Source organism: Vicugna pacos, chromosome 33, assembly GCF_048564905.1.
Source record: "Vicugna pacos chromosome 33, VicPac4, whole genome shotgun sequence".
NCBI classification, from domain to species: domain Eukaryota; kingdom Metazoa; phylum Chordata; class Mammalia; order Artiodactyla; family Camelidae; genus Vicugna; species Vicugna pacos.
This window is the reverse complement of record NC_133019.1, coordinates 6,467,109-6,488,129: the sequence shown is the minus strand read 5'-3', so window position 1 is coordinate 6,488,129 and position 21,021 is coordinate 6,467,109. Positions and strand designations below refer to the sequence as shown.

Here is a 21,021-nt window from a genome sequence, read left to right as displayed (position 1 = left end):
CCTCCCCTCAGTTTCCTCAATCTAGCTTACCTCTCTCCCATCCTAACCTGGAATAGTTGTTCTTCCTTTTGGCCTGCAGAGACTTCACTAGTCCTTCAAGGCTCAACAGTAATGTCACCTCTTTTAGAAAACCTTCCCTGATGTCTCCAATCAAGATACAGTTTCCTTCTGAGCTGTCCCTTATTAAACCTCAAATTGCATTTTCACAGAGCTTTAATTATTTATATACAAATATTTCCAGCCATACTGTATGAACCCCATGAAAGCATGGACTGGCCACCTGTGTATCCTTAGCATCTGCATGAGGACTGGGTCTAAGGCAGATGTTTGATACATAATTTGGGATTGGTGACCATCTTGAACCAGAAGTCTCTCTCTTCAGTTTCAGGAGACAGTATAGAACAATGATCAAATGTATAAACTCTGGAGTAACCATGGTTCTGTGATTAGACTGGTTCTGCCACTTATCATCTGCCTGTCCTTGGGCAATTACTTAACCTCTCCCAATCTCAGTTCCTTATCTGTTAGTTGAGAGAGAAATGATTGATAACATAACACTCTACATAGAGTTGCCTTGAGGTTTAAATTAAGTAATATCTTTGTACACAAGCCCAGTTTCTGCCACATAGGAAGCCCTCAGTGAATAGCAGTTATCAAGATCAATAATTTATTTGAGTATTTTAATTCAAGTGAGTAAAGTAAAGCTTCTACTGTTTTATTTGCAAACGACTGCCTGATAGGACATTATAATCTATTATTCATAACACCTTCAATGGCTGAAATATATTTTCACTGGTTCACTTGTGTAGGGGATCTTTACCAACTGAATTTGGGCTCATTCTGAGACAGGAAGGGGGCAGGGCACAGCCATTCAAGGAATGCTACAGCAGTTAATATCAAAATGGTGGAAGATTTAACCCTCAGTAGGCCTTGAGGCTCAAGATGGTGGGAGATTTAACTTCTAGTAGAACTTGAGCTTCATTATATGCTTATTGTAATATATTAGCATGGTGAATAACATGCCTACAGGCGCCATGACAGTCCCAAGGCTAGCCACAAAAGGTCAAAGAGTGGGAAATGGCCAAATTCCTGGGAATCCCAGCCCCTTCCCCAGTCTAGTTAGACTGGTCTGTCTGTCTGTCTCTCTCTGTCTCTCTCTCTCCGTCTCTCTCTGTCTCTCTCTCTCCCTCTCTCCCCCACCCTTTGGAGACAGCCCGCACTGTGTCTATGGAGTATGTACCTACTTTTTACTCTAATCTGAGCACCCAACCCCCACACTCAACAGTAGTTCGCTCTTGCATTCTTCCCTGCGCAAAGCCAAGGACCCACACCTGGCGGGGCATGTCCCAGGCGCTCAACCGAAGCCTGGGACGTGGTCCTCCTCACATCCCACATCCGTTTTTCCTGCATCGCTTCTAACTATTGACCTACAGACTGTGTGGCCAGGATTCCAGCGACATAGAAAGAGGCAGCTAGCAAAATCTTACAGGTGTACAAATTAGATTTTCTCATTAAATGCATACATTTAACTGGGGTGTTTAGACCGTTTACATTTAATGTGATTATTGCTATGATTGGACTTAAATCTAATATTTTACTGTCTTCTATTTTTGTTTGAGATCCTGTGAGTTTTCTGATGTCACTTTTGTTTTGAAAAATATTTGCTGTGCATAGAATTCTAGGTTGACAATTATTTGCTTCGAGCACTTTAAAGACGCTGCTTGCTCTCATATGACTTGCATTGTTTCTGATGGAATTTTGCTGCCATTCTTATTTTTGTTCCTCCAAACATGTTTCTCTGTCTGGTTTTAAGTAATTTGATTATAATTGCCTTGCTGCAGGGTTTTTGTTTTGTTTTGTTTTGTTTTGTTTTTTCATATTTCTTGTGGCTGAGGTCTTATCCGTAGCTTTTAAACTCTGTCAGGTAGGGCCAGAGTAGCCTTTAGCAAGGGCTAGCTTTTCCCACTGCTGAGGCAATATCTGTCGGGGTATTATTCTACCCTATGTCCTTTAACTGTCACATTTTTTTTTTCTCATTGTGGCTGGTGGGAACACAAAGTACTTCTAGCTCTTTGTGAGGTTCAGGGATTATTTCCTCTAAGCCTTTTGGGTGACTCTTCTTCAAATTCAAGCGGCTTCCTCATGTACATGCACTGATGTGTATTTAGCGGAACACATGAGGATGCCTCTCTACAGATTGAGCCTCTATCCACCTCTCTGTACTCGCTTCTCTAGTGAACTCCAGCCACATTTGCTCTCCAGGAATCCCAACTCCATCTGCTAAACTCAGGGGGACTGCTGGGTTCTACCTGGGTTTCGGCGTCTGTACTGCCGCCTCCCCAGAGAAAGATGGAGCATCACTGTCCTCTGTTGCCTGATGTGCAAGTTCTGAAAGCTGCTGGTTCATGTATATTGTCGGGTTTTGTGGTTGTTTCCTATAGTAAGGTAAATCTAGTCCCTATTACTACACCTTGCCCAAAAGAGGAATTCCCCCTCCTACATAATTTAATTTGAATCTTAATTACTCTGCAGTAGATAATACTATTACATGCATGCATGAAGTCCTGGGTACAATCCCCAGTACCTCTGTTAAACAAACAAACAAACAAACAAACAAATAAATAAATAAATAACCAACCCTAATTGCCTCCCTCCTAAAAATCATTTTTAAAAAATAAAAAAAAATTACAGATGAGGCATCTGAATCTTGGAGAAGTGAAGTAACCTTGCCTAGAGCTTTCTATGCTGTACAACCAATGGGCACTTAAACAAAACAGAATAAGACAAACAAAAACAAAAAAGCAAAACCACAAAACTTACCTGTCTGAAGGTCAAATGGCAAATTGAGAATTGTGACAAAAATCCTCTGAGCCCCACTTCTGGGCCCTTGCTGCGTCTATCACTACCTCAGGGCAGTGTTTCTCAAGGGTAAGTCCAAGAATGCCTGCATCTCAAGTACCCGGAGGGCTGGTTTAAAGTGCAGACTTCTGGATTCCATCTCTGATACACTGAATCAAATCTCCAGTGTGAATCCTTAGACTGTGTATTTCTAACAAATTCCCCCACCTTGCCTTAAGAAACAGGTAAGGCCCCGCAAGAACTTTTGGTGTTATTCTCTCTCGAACCGCTTCAAGAATCTTTCTCTAGCTTCTCTTTCTGGTTTCATCAATTTTCCTTTGTATCTGGTTCTTTCCACTCATTAAAAACATTCAATTTTCTCACAACTTAAAAAAGGCTCTTTTAGTTCTAATTACGTGATGCCTGAGCTCTTCTCCCTCACCTTTGAACTTTTCTTAATGAAAACTTTTGCCTTCAAGTTCCACATATATACAGAAAAAAAGCACAAATTCTAAGTTCATAGCTCAGTACATTTTCTAACTTAACCCATCCATATAACCACCACCCAGATCAATAAATAGATATTATCAGCAACTCAAATGTCCTCCTCATGTCTCTTTCCTCCCTCCTTCATAAACATAACCATTAACATAATTTCTTTCAACTAGATTAGTTTTGCCTGCTTTTTACCCTTAGATACATAGAACTGTACAGAATATATATTCTTGTGTTTGGGTTCTTTTGCCTAATTTAATATTTATGAGGTTAATCCATTTTTATTTACACAGTATTCTACTTTATAAATATACTAAATTTTTCTCTCTGCTAACCCTAGATCTTTACATGGTTGGCTTCCCCTCTGTATTCAAATCTCAGCACAAAGTCAGCTCCTTAAACATATCTTCCCTTTCTACCCTTGAAATAGCCAATGGGAGACACCCTACCAGCTGTTCTCTATGACTTTTCCATGTTTTATTCTTTTTAATCACTTTTCACAATTATCTTATTTTATTCAATTTTATCCTAGTCCATCTATTTACCTGAATGTAAACTCCATTAAAGCAGACATCTTATCTGTCTTGCTTACAACTAAATCCTATTATTTGGAAAGAGTCTGGCAAATAGAGGGCACTCAATAAATAGGAAGTTTATCTCTTGCCATTTCTCCTCCTATTCTATTCCAGCCATACTGGACAAATGACAGTGCTCTAAATATGCTGGGTAACTTTTCTTGTGTTTTTTTCCTGTGAGTAGAATTCCTTTCCCACTCTTTTTTCTCTTTGTTAACTCTTCATTGTTCCTCAAGACTTTTTGTTTCTATCACATTGCATTTATCATGTTGTCTGTGTTCCCAGTGGAGAGAAGCAAGTTGAGGCATTATGTATTCCAAACACCTGGCCAAGATAGGTAGCTAGCAGGCCCTGGGTAAATGTTTCTGTAGATCACCTGGGAGCCTGTTAGAACTCCAGAGTCTTGGCTCTCCCCCCAGCTGGACTGAATGAGGCCAAACCTAAATGTTGGGGTTTGGAGCAGAGAAAAATTTATTGCAGGGCCAAGCAAAAAGAAAGGGTGGCTCATGCTCAAAAATCCCAAACTCTCTGATGGTTTCTGGGGAGAAATTTTTAGGCAAAATTTGGGGTAAGGGCTACAGGATGTGTGGTTTTCTTCTGATTGGCTGGTGGTGAACACAGGGTGGTGTTCCAGAAATCTTGTGCTCAGCCTGAAGTTTCCATCCTCCACCTGGGCAGGGCCTTAGTTCTTCCAGAAGAACTCCAAGATACTGTTAAGTGTATTATTTGAGGAGCACCAGGACCCTGCCCCAAGGCTGCACTATTGTTTCTTGAGTGTTCCTCCCTTGTCTCCGCACTCCCTCCCTTCTCTGATTAACATCTTTGAATTTGCCCTTTGGACCTCAAGGAAGGTCAAGGAGGCTGAATGAAGCCTTCTAACAAGAAATGGGGCACACACGGAAAGAATTTGTACCAGGAAGGACCCCACAGGATCCTGCTGTTACAGAAAGATGAGAAGAAATAGGGAGTGAGAGTTACAGAAGACTGGGCACAGGGAAGAAAAAGGTTTTAGGTGAGGCTTGATGGTCTGATGTCAAGAAATTGCCATCTCTCTGGTAGAGACTGGTGGGGACAGATGAAAAGCTTTCTTTTTACTTTATCTTTTTTTTAATCTCAGCCAACACTTTGCTGTCAGAGGACACCCCTAAAGACCCCAAATTGCACGGCAACTTGACCTATTCTTAGTCATTTTATTTTTTTTTAAATGCAACTAAAATGTCATTTATTTGTGCTTGTTCCTGGATGTGATTGGGTGTACAAAGTAGTCGTTTTTATTCTTAATCACTGAGTGAGCTTCATTTAAACCCATCATTTCTTAGTACCCTTTGGTTACAGAAAATCTCCAACCAAATAGACCATAATGATTTCTGCATTTCATTATTCTCCTGCTGTTAGGCTTCATAACAGAAGGACAAGCAACCCTGTGGAATTAAGCGGGAGCCGGCAAAGAACAAGACACGGGATGGGGAAGGACAGCACCTGGACCGCGGTCGGGGAAAGGCGCCTCCAAAAGCGGAGGAAAGCGTGCGCGCCGGACAGACTGACTGCATCTCCCAGGCTCCGTCGCCCACGTGGCCCCGCCCCCCGCCGCCGAGGCCCCGCCCCCTCCGCCCCGGCGGCTGGACTCCGCGCCCGCCCGACTTCCCAGCGGCCCCGTGCGGCCTGGGCATGCCCAGTGCGGGCACAGCGGCTCCGGCCCTGGGAGCGCCCCGGCGGGAGCGGGCGGCCGGGCGCAGAGGGGCGCGGAAGAGCCGAACGGGCCCGCTTTGGGCAAGAGGCCGGCCCGGAGCCGGAGCCGCGGCGGCGGCGAAGCTGCCGGGTAGGTGTAGCTCGGCGGGGCCGGGCCTTGGCGCCGCGCACAGCGGACGCGGCAGGGGCTCCGGTGTCAGGGGCGGTGAGGGCAGCAGGGCCCGAGCGCCGGCTTGGGGGATGCGGGCGGGGACGGCGGGAGGGACCCCGGGCGGGAAGGTGCTGCGGCGGCGGGGCAGGGCCGGGGCGCGGGACGCTGCCCGCCCCGGTGGGCGAGCCTCTGCCCAGGTGCGGCGCGGCTATCTTTAGCTCCCCGTGTGATGGGAGGTGAGCGTGCTCCGCGCCTCGTGCACGGCTGTGGTTGCAGGGGGAGACCAGCTCCCAGTCGGAATTGCCGAGGAGCTGGCGGCGGGGGCTGGGGGGAGTCGGGTCCCTTCGGAGGCTCTGAGCGGTCCGGGAAGCCCGGTGGGAAGTGAGGATGCTTACCTTTTCTACACCTGGAGTGGGATGTGACAGCCTCCTGCTTTCTGGACTTGGGTTTATTGACTTAGAAATGAAAGTACAGGACTGCGCCTCAGTAGATGCTTAGTAAGTTCTCATGACTGTTTAGAAATTTAATGACCAGCAGTATCTACAGAGACTAGTTTGTCCACGGGATGCTCGGGTTAAACAGAAATCCTTCCTCATTGCAGAGCTTGAGTGAAAAGTCCCGACTGAGGGTTTAGAACACTGGGCGTTTAAAGTTCGATGTAGCTTTCCACTGCTGTAATCTTGGGCAAGCCATTTAACTTCAGAGACTCGGTTCCTCCATCTGTGAAATGATGTGAACCAGATTCTTATTGTTTCCTTCCACCTCAACTGGAGGGTTCCTCCGTGTGACTCAGCCTCTGGTCTCAACCTTTGGCCAGTTGCTATTCGCCATGCCTCAGCTTTTTGTCAAACCAGATAATTCACCAAATGTTTCTGTAGGAAGGCTGCGAGGATCTCCGTAGAATATTGAAGTGACTTGTCCTTGAAAGGCCGCTGTTGGTCAGTAGGTAGTCTGCCACTGGGTACTTGCAGAAGCCAGGTGTTGATGGCCACGGTTCAAGTATCACAGCTGTTCTTCTTGGATTAGAACTGACAACGCTTCGAGCTGTGTCAGCGCCCTGTGAGAAATCCAGACTAAGTAATTGACTTCCTTAAACTCCCAAACTAGCTCCTTCTGTAGTGGGATTATGTTTACATAGAAGTTAAGCTTTTAGGGGGGAGGGTATAGCTCAATTGATAGAGTGCCTGCTTAGCATGCATGAGGTCCCGGGTTCAATCCCCAGTACCTCCAGTAAAGACAAAAAATAATCCTAATTACCTTACCCGAAGCAACAACAACAAAAAAACAATAAAACTAAAGTTTTAAAAAATTATTTGAAAAGAGAACATGAAAATGTTATTGCACTTTGTATTCAAAATCTATGAATAATTTTAATAGCTTTAATTTCTAGATGAGGAAGTTAAGAGTGAATCCATGGTAGTCTTTACAAACTAGTGTCTCACGTATTTGTCACAGAGCATTCACTGTTCATCTGGCACTGAGTTATCCTATCATTCAGGGGTTTTTGTTTATTTTTAAGTGGGAGCATTAAAAGTTTCTTACCCTAGAAACTTCTCTACCTGAATGAGTGCTTGTGTGGGATTTGATCCAAGGAGCAGATGGTACATACAGTGTTGGGCAGGTTGCCTTCCTACTGCTCTGTTCCCTGCTCTTCCTGTTCTGGATGGCAGGCGTCCAGTTGGGTCAGTAGGGTACAGCTGGGTGAAGTGATTATTAGGGAAAGCATGCTTAGGTTTTGAAGTTTGAGGTTTCTACAAGCTGCCTGTGAAATTGTCATTATGGTCCGTCTCTTAAATTGAGAATACCCTAGATCAGCTTAGTCAGGTTTGAGAACTTTAGAATCCCAAGTTCTTAACTGAAATTTTGAAAATGGGTTTTCCGTTCACTTTAAAGACATTACATAAGAGTATAGTATTTTGAGAATATTTATACATGTGAACTTTCAAATTATTTTATGAAGCTAGATTGCTCATTCACCTAAGAAATAAAATGTAGTGTGTTAAAGAATATTTATAAACGCAAACTTGACTTTTTTGGGGCCTAGTTTAAAATCCATTGTTTTTTGCATGCTTGTTAAAATTGTGCACATATGTGTATACTTCAAGTTGGTAGACAGGGTCAAATATTTGCACGTAGTGGGAAATTTCACCTCATACCATAAGCTTATCTATGAGATGGAGGGCCCTGTGTGTGAAGTGTGTATTTAGTAATTTTTGTTAGAACTTTCAAGTTGCTCTTATATTTTCATTCAAGTCACATCAAGCACAACTATTGCTTAAGAGGATATTGAAATGTAATTATCAAGCAACTCAAAAATCTCAGAAGTGGGATATGTAGGAAGATAGTCAGGGAAATCAAGGCCCAGAGAAGAGACCACTGGTCCATGAGCACGTTTACCCGACGTGAAAGGGAAATGATGGTAAGTGATTTAAAAACGTAACTGATTTCAGGCTTTTCAGCAGGTACAGGTATAACCTCACTTTGTCCACTGCTAGCGTCTACCTAAGTGCAAGGAGCCACTGCACTCCCGTTAGAGAAGTGTGTGGAAAACGTCATCGTGTGCAAATACACATGAAGTAACTCGAAGATGAATACTTTCCTCCATTATGCTCCGTCTGTCTCCAGGTCCTTCATGATGAAAGACTGGGGGACGCATCTCTCTCTGTGTAGTTGGTAGTTTGGGTGGTGAAGAGATGGCTGACAGTGTCAAAACCTTTCTGCAGGACCTTGCCAGGGTGAGTACATCAAGTCTTCCCTTGACCCTTTTGCTGCAGGAACTGACTAGGAAATCCTTTAGGTAGTTTTGGAATGTTTATTACATTTGTTGGTTTTTTACATACAGGTTTTCATTCTAATTCACAATAATCAAGAGAGGTGTTATCCTTCAGCTTGCAGAAGCTTGAGAGTCCTGTCTAATGAGTGTCTCTAGTTTTGGAACCCTGGTCAGCTTGGCCCCAGACCTTGTTTTTTATTTAAAGTTTATTTTGGAATAATTTTACACTAACAGAAAAGTTGCAAGATGGTACAGAGTTCCCCTGTATCGTTCACCAGGTTCTCCTAACGTTAGCATCTTAGGTAACCATGGCACGCTGAACAAAACCAGGCAGTGAACACTGGTACAGTACTAATACCTAATCTTCTTAGTTTGGATTCTACATTGTAGAACCTACCTTTTTCTGCAGTTGATGATACTCTAGGAAAACGTCCCATAAAGATCTGTGGGCGACCAATCACCCAAATGATCAGTAGCTTAAAATTCCCTTATAGAGGATGTCTGAGTTCTCATGCCCTGGGTGTAGCACCTGTAGCTGTGTTCCTGGGAGCAGGAGGGAGGCCAGCTCTGATGGGGAGTGGCAGTGTTCCCCAGTGGGCGTGTTTAAAAGTTTATTACCTTGGAGTAAAGAGGGAGAATTAAAGGAATATTTTAGAAGAGCCAAAGAGAATTCATGCAGTGTGATCTACTTTTAATACCTTACGCCCTTGTCTTCTGTGGTAAAATTTCAGCCCTGGGTTAGTGCTCCAGAGTGCACTTCATGTGTTTGTCTGCCCCTCTAGACTAAGTATCTTAGAGGCGGGGTTCTTGTCATCATTCTAGCACATCCTAGGCCCTCGGCCATTTGAACTTGGCTATCTTAAATATTTAAACTATTTGTGGATGACTTAGAAGTTAAAAAGCAAAATAAGATTAAACATCACTCATAGATAAAAGATCAGGTGCACACTGCCAGTTTACGCCCTTGTCAGTGGTAGTTCATAAACTTGTCCATTTCTCTGTATCCTGGCAGTTTTCTCTAAAATTTGTTTCCCCTCATAATAGGGGAAAATGCCATTCTTTAGTCCAGGTTGGCCATTGCTTCTAGAATGCCTTTTTCCACTTCCTTATGAAGTTGAATACACCAGTCCTTCCCCCTCTACTTTGGACATAAATCTGTTGTGACATTTACTAAACTGTACTTTTTTTTTTTTTGGTTTACTTGTGTACTTTTCCTGCTAAGTTATAGTTTGTTGAGCAATTTTGTATGGCTGGTGTCTAGTTCATTGAAGATGCTCAATGTGGGAGTGGGTGGATGAGCGAGTGCAGTTCTTTGACCTGGGTGATGGGCAGCTGTGATGTTTGTAGTAATGACAGTAACCTTTCTGCAGTTGGGGCTCTTCCAGTTATTGGCAAGTGCCTCCATCACTGATTTAAGACTTAACCCTCTGCCCCACCGTACGTTGTTTAAAGACATTCTCCTCCAGCTACACTATCATGTTGTTTGTGTCTTGTGTGGCGTGCTCTTATCCTTTTCACACTTTTACAGTAATTATTTCTTTGTGTCTTTCTCCAGGCTTGGTCCAGCCCTGGTCCTTTCTAGAGACCAGTGTTTAATTTATCCTTACATTGCTACTTTAGTACAGGATATAGATCATACTGTAGGCATTCAACTGATATTGGAAGAGTACAGGGGAGGGCAGTAATTTGGCTTTACAGTATGGATAAGTGTTGGAGGGATTGGAAAGCCACTGTTTTGCAACCATGTTATTCAAGATTTGGACAAGAATTGTCAATCAAGCTAAATCTGAGGGAGAGAACTTGATGAGCAGGATATTTGCCTGACCTCAGAAATGTCTGCCTACAGTTTACTTACTAGTTGCAAGGAGAAAAATTTGCAGCCATCCAGTGGAGCTGGATGACACCTTGATGAATGTGCAAAACTGACTGAATATGCAAAATTGACATCACAAAGGGCAGACATTGTGTGCTTCTGGATGTAATACCCGGAAGAGCACAGCATCACTTATGTGATACTCCTGCCAAAAATGTGGGACCTGGGTCTGAGCAGGAGGAAACAAACTAAATTGAGGACACGCCATAAAATAACTGGCCTGTGTGCTTTGCATAAGATGACAGGCTAAAGAGCTGTTCCTGAATAAAGGAGACTTTTAAAGAGATGACAGCTAAATGCAACATCTGATTCTGAACTGATTTCTGATACTTGAGGGGTAAAAATGCTGTAGAGGACATTCCTGGGACACATGGCGAAATTGGAATTTGAACTGCCAATTAAACTATTTCAATATTTTCTTGAATAGGTAACTATCTTGTGGCTATAGAAAAGAATATTATTACTTTTAGGAAATATACACTGAGGAATTAAAAGTAAAGAGACATAGCAATCCACTCAAGTGATTTGGAAAATGTGTACATGTGAATAATAATAAATAATGTGGCAGAAAATCTGATGAATCTGGAGAAAGGGTATTAGGAAGTTCTTCATTCTTGCAGCTCTCCTGTAAACTGGGAATTATTTAAAAAAAAAATCAAGGCTCTCTTAAGCCATGTAGCAAACTAAGTACAATGATTTCCACTGTTATTTCACTTTATGTCACTTTGGAAAGCTTTCTGATCCACAATCATCTTCTTTAAAAATAACGTTCTTGTTTCTAGGGGATCAAAGACTCCATCTGGGGAATTTGTACCATCTCAAAGCTAGATGCTCGAATTCAGCAAAAGAGGGAGGAGCAGCGTCGAAGAAGGACAAGCAGTGTCCTGGCTCAGAGGAGAGCGCAGAGTATAGAGAGGAAGCAAGAGAGGTAAGGAGTGGAGGCTGCTGTCAGAAGGTGTCTGACCTCCCAGGGAGCATTTTAGTAAGTGATTGATCCTTAGTATAGAATTCAGACTCTACATAGTTCCTTGGCATTTTAGTACCCCATTATTTGTTGTTTGTACTTTCTCCCCCACAAAATGTTATGGGCACAGCCCCCCCACCCCTGGACATTGAATTAAACTCAGGTCTGGGAGAAATCCTTGTTCAAAATATGGTGTTTTAAAAAAATCAGAATGGATTGGTGGACACCTGTAGGAACATCTGGGTGGATTTTATTTGAAGGAAGAACCTCAGACATCCTCTTTTAATCTTCACCAATCTTGGATTTTAGAAAATATATTTTTTTTCTTTTTAAGAAAAATTACTTCTCTTAAAATATTTTTAGCCTTTTCTCATTGACATTAGGAGAGAACATTGGGAGAAAAATAAGTGCTGGAAAAATAATGTGGTGCCAACAAAAGACAAAAAGGAGAGCTACTGAATAACAGTATGGAAATAGCCTCTATGCCTTTTTTAAGCTAAATACATGTGGTCTTTTCCAGTGAACCACGTATTGTTAGTAGAATTTTTCAGTGCTGCGCTTGGAATGGTGGAGTATTCTGGGTAAGTTTTTTCCTCAAATTCCAGGTGCCTTATAAGCATCTTCAAATAGTTGCCATGTTAATGGTTCTCAACTATCTTCTTGAACTGAGACAAGTAGCTCTTACCTGCTGATATCTGGGCTTAAGACCATAAATCAGGATTCTGTGCTCCTGCAGTGATTTTATCCCCACTCAGAGAATACTTGGCTGTAAATGTCAGGGATAAGCCTGAATATATACACCTTTCTCTTAAATGATTTATTCACAAGTTTAACGTGTTAGGTAACAATTTCTGTTGATACTGTCTGGACATTTTGGCCAAAAGCAACTATGGGGGCTCAGAGGGGAAGGACAGATGGCCAAGGTTCTCCCTGCCTCTGGTCATAGCAGTGTATTAGAATTGATTACCATTGAAACCGATACTGGAAGGTTGCCTGCAATTAACTGAGAACCAACGCAGGCTTAATTGAAATTTGAGTAGTTTAAAGAACAGGTAGTTAAATATTTTCTTTGACCTGGAATGGAGTATAATTCAACTTGTTAATCTAAACATTTCACAGATGTTTTTAGGTGTTAACTTTAATTAATAAAATATTACTATGAACTTAGTATATGCCTCCATTTTGGCCTGAATACTAATTGAACTGTTCATCTATGCCCCCCAAAGCTTTACTGTTTTCATAGGCAGTGTCAAGTTTGTACCTCTGAGGTGGAGGATGGGGAAATAGAATTTTGGTGCCTCTTCAGGCCTCCTAATTTATAAAAGGCACTTCTATCTGGAAAATAATTACACTGAAACTTGGAACTCTTGTTTTATTTGTTAATTTTTCCAGTGGGGAAACACATTGTTTTTCTATTACTGTGTAACAAATTAGCACAAATTTAGCAGCTTAAAATGGAACTGTTGTTGTAAAGACAGGCTTTTAACGTTTACCTTATTGCTTCTCTCCTGTAGTTGAGCCTCCTCTTGTTTTATCGAGTGTTTATTCCTGTGCTTCAGTCAGTAACGGCCCAAATTATTGGTAAGTCTGTACATTGCTCCGTGCTGTCTGCCTGGGATGGAGGGGGGAGGTGTTTCCCTGTCTCCCTCAGTTTATTGAACACTTCCTCTGTACTGGGAGCTTTAGATGTCTTTAACTCAGATCTCTCAACAACCCTTTGAGTGGGTATTGTTATAGATACCATTTTATAGATGAGGAAATGGAAGTTAGTTACCAAGCTTAAACCATTGGGAAGTAGCAGAACTGGGACTTAAACCTGGGTGGCTTCCTGCGTACAGTGTACTGCTTTTTAATCACTGACATCTCAGTCACCACCAGGTAAGCAGGTTTGTCTCAAGGTAAGCAGCACATATGTATGGCTACTCTGAACTGGAGTTGTGGCCACAGTTGGGTGTGTCTGTGAAGAATAAGACCATCTGAAATAGGTGCAGTTATGTGCTGGCCAGAAGCAGAGGTGTCTGTGTGTGGAGGGGGAAGGAATAGTCTCCAGCGAGGGAGTGTGCCTTTGGTCTTCTGGTTTGCCATTTCTCCAGTTAAACCAACAACCTCTTTCCCCTTCCTTAGGTGACCCATCACTCCATGGGGATGTTTGGTCGTGGCTGGAGTTCCTCCTCACGTCAATTTTCAGTGCTCTTTGGGTGCTCCCCCTGTTTGTGCTTAGCAAAGTTGTGAACGCGATTTGGTTTCAGGTAGGTCCAGGGCAGCACGGGGTCTGGGTTTTACTGCGTGGTGGGTCGTCAGGTGGCAGATTTCAGTGTATGAAGTTGGTGGCCATGTAAGGAGCGATTTCACAGCCTTAACTTTCCTTGGTCCAGCAGCCCGTGGGTGCCCTTTGTGCTCCTGTAAAATGGACTGTCTCTCAGGTTCCCGCAGCATCTCGTGGCCACACATCCAGGGGCTTTCCTCACCTGGCAGGTCTCCTGGCAGATCAGTGCCTTAGCTTTGGGGATGGATATTGAGGCACTTGCTTCACGTTTTAGTGAGCTGCTTTCTCTCTTGCAGGACATAGCTGATCTGGCATTTGAGGTGTCAGGGAGGAAGCCTCACCCATTCCCTAGTGTCAGCAAAATCATTGCTGACATGCTCTTCAACCTTTTGCTGCAGGCTCTTTTCCTCCTCCAGGTGAGACTGGCCTTCGGGGCACATGGGCAGATTCAAAGAAGAGTCACTAGAGGGAGCTTCACCAAGACAGTGTTGCATTTATACTGAGCAGATACGTTTATGGGATGTGTTGATTTTTAAATCATTGTTTTTCACAGAAACAACTAGAGACTTTTAAAACCATGAAATGATAAGAAACGCTCTTCCCTGCCACCCTGGGCATTCTCCACTCTCCTGCGATTTAGAGCCTTGAGGAGCAACGACCAGGCTATCTGGGCAGAGAGTGATGGTGCAGAGTGGCAGGTGAATAGCGTGAGGTCTCTGGAGCTTTGGAATTAAGATTTTCCATACTTGTTCCCCAGGGGATGTTTGTGAGTCTCTTTCCCATCCATCTTGTCGGTCAGCTGGTTAGTCTCCTGCATATGTCTCTTCTCTACTCACTATACTGCTTCGAATATCGTTGGTTCAATAAAGGTAAGCCTGTCTAACGGAACTCAGAGCTTGGAGGCCCAGTTTGGAAATGCTGCTGCTAAGCAGACTTCTTAAATTCTTCAACTTAGGCTCTTGGCAGACCGCCTTTGGAATGAAGCAGCCTTTCTGGCAGAAAGGAACCTACCTTTGGCTTAGGGGGTTTTACCCTTAACTTTGATGCTGAGGCATATAGCCACATAGCATTACCCTTACGATGCTTAATGCGATGTAGCTCTGACAGCCATAAGATGGCGCAAATGAGCACGAGTTATTCTGAATTAGAGAAATGAATTTGACGTTGGTGCATTCAGATTATCTTGGTGATATTTTGAAAGTCCTTGGCATATTTGGGTGTGGATGGTTGAAAGGGGTTAACTGATTTCTAGAGGATGGCTACCTTTTGAGGCTTTGCTTTGTTCAAGACTAATCCTGACAAAGGATGCTGGTGTTGTAATTCAGAACTCCCTTAGCCTGCCAGCTTTGAAATTGTGGTTATTGAATTGTAAACACTTTGCAGAGAAGCTTTATCAGATTTAGACAATTTTAATTTATATGTTTTGGCTGTTTCCTGAATGGCAGATCTGTACCTAAAACATAAACTTCAAATAAGTTGTCTACCACATTTAGTCATTTGACTAAACGGAAATATGCAGCCTAACTGTATCGGCTCCTTGTTTTAGGAATTGAAATGCACCAGCGGTTGTCAAACATAGAAAGGAACTGGCCTTACTACTTTGGCTTTGGTCTGCCCTTGGCTTTCCTCACAGCAATGCAGTCCTCCTACATCGTCAGGTAATTGGACTGTCGGGACTTGAAGGGGACTAGGAAGAACACTCAGGGTAGGGAGCGCCTTCTGTGTGCCTGGTTCTCTGCCAGGCCTTCCACATTCTTACTTGGCTGTCAGGCGGTCTGTAAGGATTTTTCTCCTTGCCAGAAAGCTGTAGGCGTTTGTCAGTTAGCATTAAAATACAGCCTGCGTAATCCTAGAAGCCATATTCTTCTATGTTGCTTCCTAAAACGATGTTAAACGTAGCCAGTGCTTAGAAAAATCCTTTTGTTGTTGTCATTGTTGGGAAAAGATGTGTTTGCTATATTAAGGGTCCATAAGTCATGATATCAGCACTGGAGGCAAAGAACTTCGGGCTTCTAATACCTTCAGAGTCGTGGCTATTATGAAGGTGACTAATTATTTCTTTTTCTTTTTTTAAACAGTGGCTGCCTCTTCTCTATCCTCTTTCCTTTATTCATTATCAGCGCCAATGAAGCAAAGACTCCTGGCAAAGCGTAGTAAGTATTAGCCAGTATTAGCTAAAGTGTAGTTTTTTCTGTCTAAAGGATTAGGGCTGTGGTATCACAGTTATGTGAGTGTGAGACAATTTTATTGAGGGTTCTTTTTTTTTTTTTAAATAACCTTACATTGCAGGAAAACATTAACATACAGTTTAAGGAGGGAAACACTTCTGGGCTATACCCCCTAATTTTCCCCATGCATAGGTGCAAATAAATTTTCAAAAATTGATGCTATTATACATATTCTTAAAATGTAACAATTCTCTGAATAAGGCATTTATATACAACCTGTAGTTAAGTTCATTTTTGTAAGAATGGCCAACTATTTAAAAATAGTGAGCCATATGATTGGACATGAGTTTATTGATAATGATAGTAAAACAAAGTATTTTAAAATGACTCTAGCAATGTTAGCACTCAAAGTTGTATCACTTCAAAGAGAAACCCAGTCTTTTGATCAATTTTGGTTAAGTCAGTGAGGATACACATACAAGAAACTTCAGATCTGTTTGGGCTCCCGAGTGCTCTTGCTGTCTAGTAATGCTCAATGTGTGTCTTAGTGTAACTGACTTTCTCTTGAAACACTTGAAAATGAAATACACACAGCATATGATATCTTAAGACATAGCTTGAATTTTGTACCCTAGGAAAGCACTTTATTGAATCAGAATTAAAGCTAAAGTAGAACTTTATTTCCTCTAAGTCCTGGCAAATGGTGATTCCACTGTACTCATGTCAGTGACCAGACCCAGTGCATTTAAAATAAAAAAATTTGTTTTACTGGAGTTCTGGGGGTTGAACCCAGGACCTCGGGCATGCTAAGCAGGCAGTCTGCCACTGAGCTGTGCCCCCCACCCCAGTGTGTTCTTTAGTTGCTGCCTTGCTGCCTGTTTAACCCCTGTGTCTAATATCTGCACCTGCTTGATCAAATTTCAATTGTCTTATTTTCCCCTGTCATTTTAAATTGAATGTAGTCAAAAAAATTATCAAATAATGATACAATTTTGATCAACTAGGGACTCTAACAAATTTGACCTCTTTTGCCTTTTAGCCTTTTCCAGTTGCGCCTCTTCTCCTTGGTGGTTTTTTTAAGCAACAGACTCTTCCACAAGACGGTCTACCTGCAGTCTGCTCTGAGTAGCTCAACTTCTGCCGAGAAGTTCCCCTCGCCGCACCCATCTCCTGCCAAACTGAAGGCTGCTGCGGGCCACTGAGTCGCCTGCCATCCAGAGGGGATGGGGGGGATTGCAAGGACGCTGTGGCAGCTCCTCTCCGTGTTCACCTCCCCCTCCAGGGAAGGCAGAACCCACTCTGCCAAGGGCCCTGTGCACATTCCCTTCTCTCTGAGGAACCCTGATTTTTGTCTCTGGTGCACGTAAGGCAGAAACTTCCTGATACCAGTATGGATTTTAAACACCAGTGAGTCTGAAAGGACCACAGGTTTTTCTGCAGCTCTTTTCTAGCATTTGCCAGCCCCCCGTGCCTGGACTGGTTTGAATACTTTTTCTCCCTGTGCCATTTACCCTCCCACTTCCTGCCTTCCACCCACCACCCTGGGATGAATGGATTTTTGTAATTCTAGCTGTTGTATTTTGTGGATCTGTTATTTTTGTTTTTCTGTGAAGCACATATATTGGATGCGGGGGGTAAAGGAGAATCTATTGCTCCTGGTCACTCCCTTTATAGCCATCACTGTCTTGTTTCTTGTAACTCAGGTTAGATTTTGGTCTCTTGCTCCACTGCAAAAAAACAAGCCTGAAGAGATGGGACAGGCGGAAGGACCTCGCAGCCAGATCTGCGGGGTTTTGAGGAGTGATTTTCCTTTCTTCCCCTTGAAGGGGAAAAAGCTGTTTTTCACTGGTACCTTTAAAGTTCCCCAACTATAGGGTGGTGCCAGTTTTGGACAAGTGCCACTGCAACACAGAAAGCTCAGAGAACCTGAACTTGTAACCTCTGGAGGTCTGAGCTTCACTGTTGGCCACTGCCGGGTCTGTCTGGTGTTTCAAGGGAATATTGGGTGCTGCAAATAGGAACTGAAGGGGTAAACGTATTAAACCCATTACATCTGTGATTGCTTGATGTTTTCCTGTCATTTTAAAGAGACTAAATATAGGGGGAGGGGACAGACCTCAAAACACTTGTATGGTTTTAAGATGTCACAGATGTGAGCTGGTTTCCCACAGGAGTGTAATGGTTGAATTTAAAGGTCATCACTTCAAGAAATATATTCATGGAACACAAGATAATAATTTGGAAGATTTAGTTCTGAAAAAGTTTCCCCGAAGAAGTTTGGGTTATATGATTATAATCATGTCAACATCTTGTGAAAGAATTTGGGATTGCGTTGTTTTAAAGTCTGTATGTACATCTCTCCTGTGTATTTATGAAGGGAGGGAGATCCTTTTAGACTTCAACGACCTGAACATTCTCACTGGGGAAGAGATTAGATGTTCAGTTAACAGAAACCCTTACTGTGTAGAAGACAAAATAAGGATTTAGAAATTGTTGCTAGGAGATGTAAACCAAGTTTGAAATAGAGAAGGTTTTAAAGTTGTGAATATTTTGGAAGTACGTGTTTCCAGCTTGTGAACAAAAAATTGTAAAAGACACTTGAAGATGTCCTGGCTGTACTCTGACATCTCTGGTCATTCAAGAAGAGCAGTGCAGTAGTGAGAGTGGTTTGCAGAAGATCTCAGTATTTCGTCAGCTTGCAACTGATCAGGATTGTCTTTTTTAAGATTAGTAACTGAAGTTTTTAAAATCAGATTAAAATGGCCACATCTTTGCTGCCTAAAATTCCTATTTGTGCCAGCTAAGCTGGTCTTAGCTTAGTGTTAGAAGGTGAGGGAGGTTGAGTTGATGAAGGCCTGTGGAATTATCCAGCACCGTGCCTAGCTACAGAGAATGCTTGAATTTGAAGTTATTAGAAGTGAGGAATCTGTAAAGTTTTATTAGTGTAAATAAGAGGCCAGGCCTGTGCAAAGGCTAGATTATCAAATCTCTCTTTTTGTAGGTATTCCTGATCTCATGAAATGTAAACAAAAGCAGTGTAAACTTCTGCCTTTTCCTGGGGTATGACCTCTGAGGGCAGGGGTTAGGAAATAGGGACCAAAGGCAGGGTCGGCTCTGTTTTTGTCAAGTTCAGAATGGCAGTTTAAGGCAGACTGAGAGTAACTGAAAATCGGGGAGGGCACATCACTAAAGGTGAAAATGAGAGCTTGAGTTTCAGTCATGTAGCCAGGAGGCTCTAAGGAAACATGTTCACAGAAGCTCTTTTCAGGGACAAACATCACAGCTTGGACAGGTCTGTATGGTTCAAAATACTACCCTCTTATCCTGCCCTAGAGCTGAGCTGTGCATTATAGCAGCTCTAGAAAGTAGATGCTTCAGACCTGAATATGTTGTCTGCTGGGAACTTAAATGGGCAGACTTGTGCCCTGACTTGTTAATTGTTCTGCACTTAGCAACGGCCAAGATAAAGTTTACAAGAAATTGTGACAAATTGGAATAAGCCCAGAAGAGGGCAACTAGTGGTTACGGGTTTGTGAACCACCTTAAAGGATAACCTCTGTGGAAGTAAAAGAGCAACTGTAATTGTTCACTGTTCATTTTCCATCCACTTATTTTCTGATTACAGAAGTAGTTCACTTACTCAGCTTCTGCACTCCGTGTTTACCTCCGTGGAGATTGCTCTAGTGAAGGTTCTCAGTTCTTCAGTGGTGTGATGGAGGACTGTAGCAGTCATCTCCGCCCCCCACCACCATCCCAACATTCCTCCTATGCTACATTCCAACCCATAGAGAGAAGCTAGAGGAAGCTGACATCAGGTGATTGTGTAAGTTAGGTCTCTTTAATAACCAGAGCCATATATCCAGTAAAATATACTGGATGGATCTAAGTGAGTCCATAGAAACAGTAAAGGATAAAGTGAGGGGGACAGGTGACTTAATCATGTAACAATCATTTGGGCGCCTTCTCTAGCAGGCTCTGTAGGGTACTGGGGATTCAAGAGTGAACCAGAAATAGGATTATTGTCCTCTTGGACCTAACAGTACAGTGTAGGAGACTGAGAAGTAACAACATTTTTCAAAATTATGTATTGAAATAGCTACTATTTTCATAGATCTCAAGGTTGGGTAACCTGGCCCTGGAGGAAATTTAAGTAATTCTACAAATAAAACTTAAAATTCTAATAACTACTTTCATAGATACTTGGTAAGCTGTTGCATCCATAAAAAACAGGTTGTGAAAAGGGGACAGAATGGGAAAGTACTTGGAAATGAAAACAGTTGTGGAAATAAAATGAGATGGCTTACAAAAGTGATGTTGAGGGGGCTAAATCAGAGAACTGCAACATAAAGTTGAGGAAATTTCTCAGAACAAAGAGCAAAAAGATTAAGGCATGGGAAGAGTTAAGAATCATGAGGCATCCAGGAACCAGATCCAACGTTTGTTTCAGAAAATGAGAACAGAAGCATGGAGACAAGAATAAAATCAGAAAATGTCCAGGACTGATGATGAAAATTATTTAGAGTTTTCGGATAGAAAGGGCCTGCCAAGCATAAACCAATGGGGAAAAAAAAAAAGCCAGAAAATCCCAAAATGGAATCTCTAAGGAAAGACATCGGAGAAAAATAGGTTACTAAAAGAGACTGTGACTCACATTGGTATTAGACTTCTCAGGGACAACTCTGGGTAGTAGAAGGTGAAATTACAATGCCTTGACAGTGTGCTGTTAGGTGAGCTTCTGTGTGTCTGGGATGGATGGGTCCCAGTTTTGTTCCTATAACTAAACCTAGCTATGCTGTTAAGGACAAAATAAAAGCATTGTTTGCTTTCTATTCAGTTTTTCTGAAAAAGTTACTTGGAGAATCTATCAAGGTGAGAAATAAATCCAAGAAGTAGATGACTGAGTAAAACAGCCAAACACCATGAAATAGTGAAATCAGAGGTGCCTTGAGCAATCCTAGTAAGACTGCTGTGCAGCACACTTGGAAAGGAAGGTTCTGAGGAGAGTATTTTCAAGAGGAAAACATTGTTAACTCTGGTCTGCTCCAGATGACAAGAAGACATTCTGTTGATCAGTGATATGAAAAAGGTAAGGACACACTTCAGGAAAGACCAAAAGCTCCACAGGAGTGACAGAACTCTGACAAGGCAAGCTAAAAATAGCATTATTTTAAATAACTGATGGGCTTGTAAAAAAGTTTTTCTGAAACAACCAAATCAAGACTTTTGGTC

The 21,021-nt window shown here is 42.5% G+C and overlaps 1 protein-coding gene and 1 long non-coding RNA gene across 2 annotated transcripts; one reads left to right on the top strand and one right to left on the bottom strand.

Annotated features, from left to right (window-relative positions):
• The first annotated feature begins 5,551 nt into the window (after positions 1–5,551).
• On the top strand, positions 5,552–17,851 carry EI24 (EI24 autophagy associated transmembrane protein). The gene is made up of 11 exons (XM_072953776.1): positions 5,552–5,727; positions 8,374–8,483; positions 11,177–11,322; positions 11,879–11,939; positions 12,873–12,939; positions 13,483–13,607; positions 13,921–14,040; positions 14,382–14,493; positions 15,171–15,282; positions 15,703–15,777; positions 16,832–17,851. The coding sequence occupies exons 2-11, from the start codon at positions 8,442–8,444 to the stop codon at positions 16,992–16,994; spliced, it is 1,023 nt and encodes a 340-aa protein (XP_072809877.1). The 5' UTR covers positions 5,552–5,727; positions 8,374–8,441; the 3' UTR covers positions 16,995–17,851.
• Positions 6,247–10,538, bottom strand: LOC140691069 (uncharacterized). Its single transcript, XR_012066517.1, has 2 exons — positions 8,919–10,538; positions 6,247–6,805 (listed from the first exon to the last, which is right to left on the bottom strand). It is a non-coding gene; the product is annotated as an uncharacterized lncRNA (long non-coding RNA).
• Positions 17,852–21,021: the final 3,170 nt, after the last annotated feature.

What these genes read in the sequence shown, in the direction of transcription:
- EI24 (XM_072953776.1), top strand. Translation starts at nt 8,442, where the DNA reads ATGGCTGACAGTGTCAAAACCTTTCTGCAGGACCTTGCCAGG. An exon ending in TTCTGCAGGACCTTGCCAGG is followed by an intron (nt 8,484 to 11,176) that starts GTGAGTACATCA and finishes TCTTGTTTCTAG; the next exon opens with GGGATCAAAGACTCCATCTG. An exon ending in ATAGAGAGGAAGCAAGAGAG is followed by an intron (nt 11,323 to 11,878) that starts GTAAGGAGTGGA and finishes GGTCTTTTCCAG; the next exon opens with TGAACCACGTATTGTTAGTA.